Source organism: Poecilia reticulata, unplaced genomic scaffold (assembly GCF_000633615.1).
Source record: "Poecilia reticulata strain Guanapo unplaced genomic scaffold, Guppy_female_1.0+MT scaffold_236, whole genome shotgun sequence".
Classification (NCBI taxonomy): domain Eukaryota; kingdom Metazoa; phylum Chordata; class Actinopteri; order Cyprinodontiformes; family Poeciliidae; genus Poecilia; species Poecilia reticulata.
The window spans coordinates 213,480-215,597 of NW_007615028.1; the positions used below are offsets into that span (position 1 = coordinate 213,480).

General features: G+C 51.2%; 1 protein-coding gene across 2 annotated transcripts; it reads left to right on the forward strand.

Annotated features, from left to right (window-relative positions):
• Positions 1-131: 131 nt before the first annotated feature.
• On the forward strand, positions 132-1,664 carry LOC103460388 (uncharacterized). 2 transcript variants are annotated; one of them, XM_008402536.2, is made up of 2 exons: positions 132-411; positions 692-1,664. In XM_008402536.2, the coding sequence occupies exons 1-2, from the start codon at positions 376-378 to the stop codon at positions 1,574-1,576; spliced, it is 921 nt and encodes a 306-aa protein (XP_008400758.1). In that variant the 5' UTR covers positions 132-375; the 3' UTR covers positions 1,577-1,664. The 2 variants fall into 2 exon arrangements, with proteins under 2 accessions (XP_008400758.1, XP_008400759.1); XM_008402537.2 differs by having other exon boundaries at positions 695-1,664.
• The last annotated feature ends 454 nt before the right edge of the window (positions 1,665-2,118 follow it).

Consider the following 2,118-nt stretch of genomic DNA (forward strand, 5'->3'; position numbering starts at 1 on the left):
GTTCCTGTGGGGTCGATGTTCCTCTGGGGTCGACGTTCCTGTGGGGGCGACGTTCCTCTGGGGGCGACGTTCCTCTGGGGGCGACGTTCCTGTGGGGTCGGAGGCCGGTGTTCCTCGGGGTTGGGGTAAAATGTGCTTCCCAACTGTGTGTCTGAGGCCCTGGCTGTCGCTGTGCTGCAGAGTTCCTCCGGGTTCTGGGAACTTTTTATGCCCACAGGTTCCACAGACCTGTGGGCATAAAAATGCTTCATCAGCATTAAAACCGTCCAGTTTGGACCTTCCAGAAACCAAGAAGAGGAATTGGGGATTTTCTGAAAACATTTAGCCTGCCGTCAGCAGGTTTCCTTTGGCTCTGCTCCGAGGATTTAAACCCAGATGGATGAGCTGGAGGCATCAGAGCTCTGGAGACACGTAAGTAGCTTTAACTGTCCTGTCAGCTTGACGGGATGAATTCAGAACCAAACTGGTTCCCATTTGATCTGATTTTCTATGACATGAGTTTATAACCTGGAAATGATTTTTTTTGGTTCTGAGTTTCATCCAGATTCAAACCATCTGGTTTTCCGTCCACAGCGTTAGGACGGTGTGGACGTGCTACACCGTCTCTGTGGAGCAGACGTTGGTTCCCTGTAGCGATGATTGAATCTGTCGGAGGTTTCCTGTTTCTCATTCTGGGTTTCTCTTGATGCAGCAGCTGAAGATGCCACAGCACATCACCGACATCGACGTTTCTGTGAACCATGCCGAGGAGAAACAGCTACGGAAACTTGGCTTCACTCAGATCCACGTGGATCTGAACTCCGACACTGGAGGAAACCCAGTATACCTCTGGTACAAAACCAGTGAGTGTCCCGCCATCACCAGGATCCAGTTCTCCTTCACCGATGAGATGAGAGAAGGCCTGGTCACCGAAGGGTACCACAAGGTGGACAAAAACCTCAACAAAGGAAACAGCGGCAGCGCCATCTACCTGTGGTTCTTCAAAGGCTGCACTGATTACGACGTCCCGGTGGTGGAACTGGACGTCTCCACCGATGCCCAGAGCGACGCCATGAAGGTCCAGCCGCTGTGGGAGCGGTCAGCCTGCGACCTGAACCGCCGGGCCAGAGGGAAGTGGATCTACCTGTGGATGAAGAGGGAGAGGCAGACCTACATCAGCGACATCACCGCCACCGCCGACACATCTCTGGACTCCAGCCTGTTCCGCCAAGGCTACACCCGAATGGACGAAGACACCAACAGAGACGCAGGCGGGGCTTTCGTCTTCCTCTGGTACCGGCGGACCGCCGACAGCCAGAAGGCCGTCAGAGACCTGCAGGTCTCCACTGACGGGGAGTCTGAGGAGAGTTTCCAGAACCAGAACTACCAGCAGGTGGAGCTGGACCTGAACCAGGGAACCAAAGAAACCCCGGTGTACCTGTGGCTCAAGACCGAGGAGTGCAGCAAAGCGCCCATCAAGATGGTGTCCCTGCTCCTTGACCCCAACGCGGTGGAGCCCTACATGAACGCTGGCGTAGAGGTCATCGAGAAAAACCTCAACAATGCTGGCTGCGAAGAGTTCCTGTGCTTTAACTAGGCTGCAGTGTTTCTGAGCATGCTCAGTGGGAGAAATGATCCCATCAATCTGATCGTATCTGAATCTTAATAAAGCATCTGATCATGTCTGCTGCTAATTTCATCATTTTATAACAACAGAACCATCAGCTGCAGCCCTGCTGTGGCTGAGCAGACCGGTTCCTCCTGCCCACCACCAGGGGGCGTGTCTGAGTGGTTTAGTAGCAAAGTGGGTGGTGAAAAGCCATTTTAAACCAATAGAAGAATGTAGGCGCTGCTGCACCGTTTGACCTAAAGAGGGCAGCACTGAGACAGTTTTAGGCAAAATAAAGTTTAATTAATTTATATTAACATGTCAAAATCAAAGAGAAACAAAAACGCAGAACCATCAATGATGCAGACAATTTATAAACCAGATACTGGTTTATTGAAAACTAAATTATTGACTAGTCATCTCAACATGAAAAGCTTTTTAGCTTTGTTGCTTTAGCCATCAGACTGAGCAACGCGTTGCTTTAGCCATCAGACTGAGCAACGTGTTGCTTTAGCCATCAGACTGAGCAA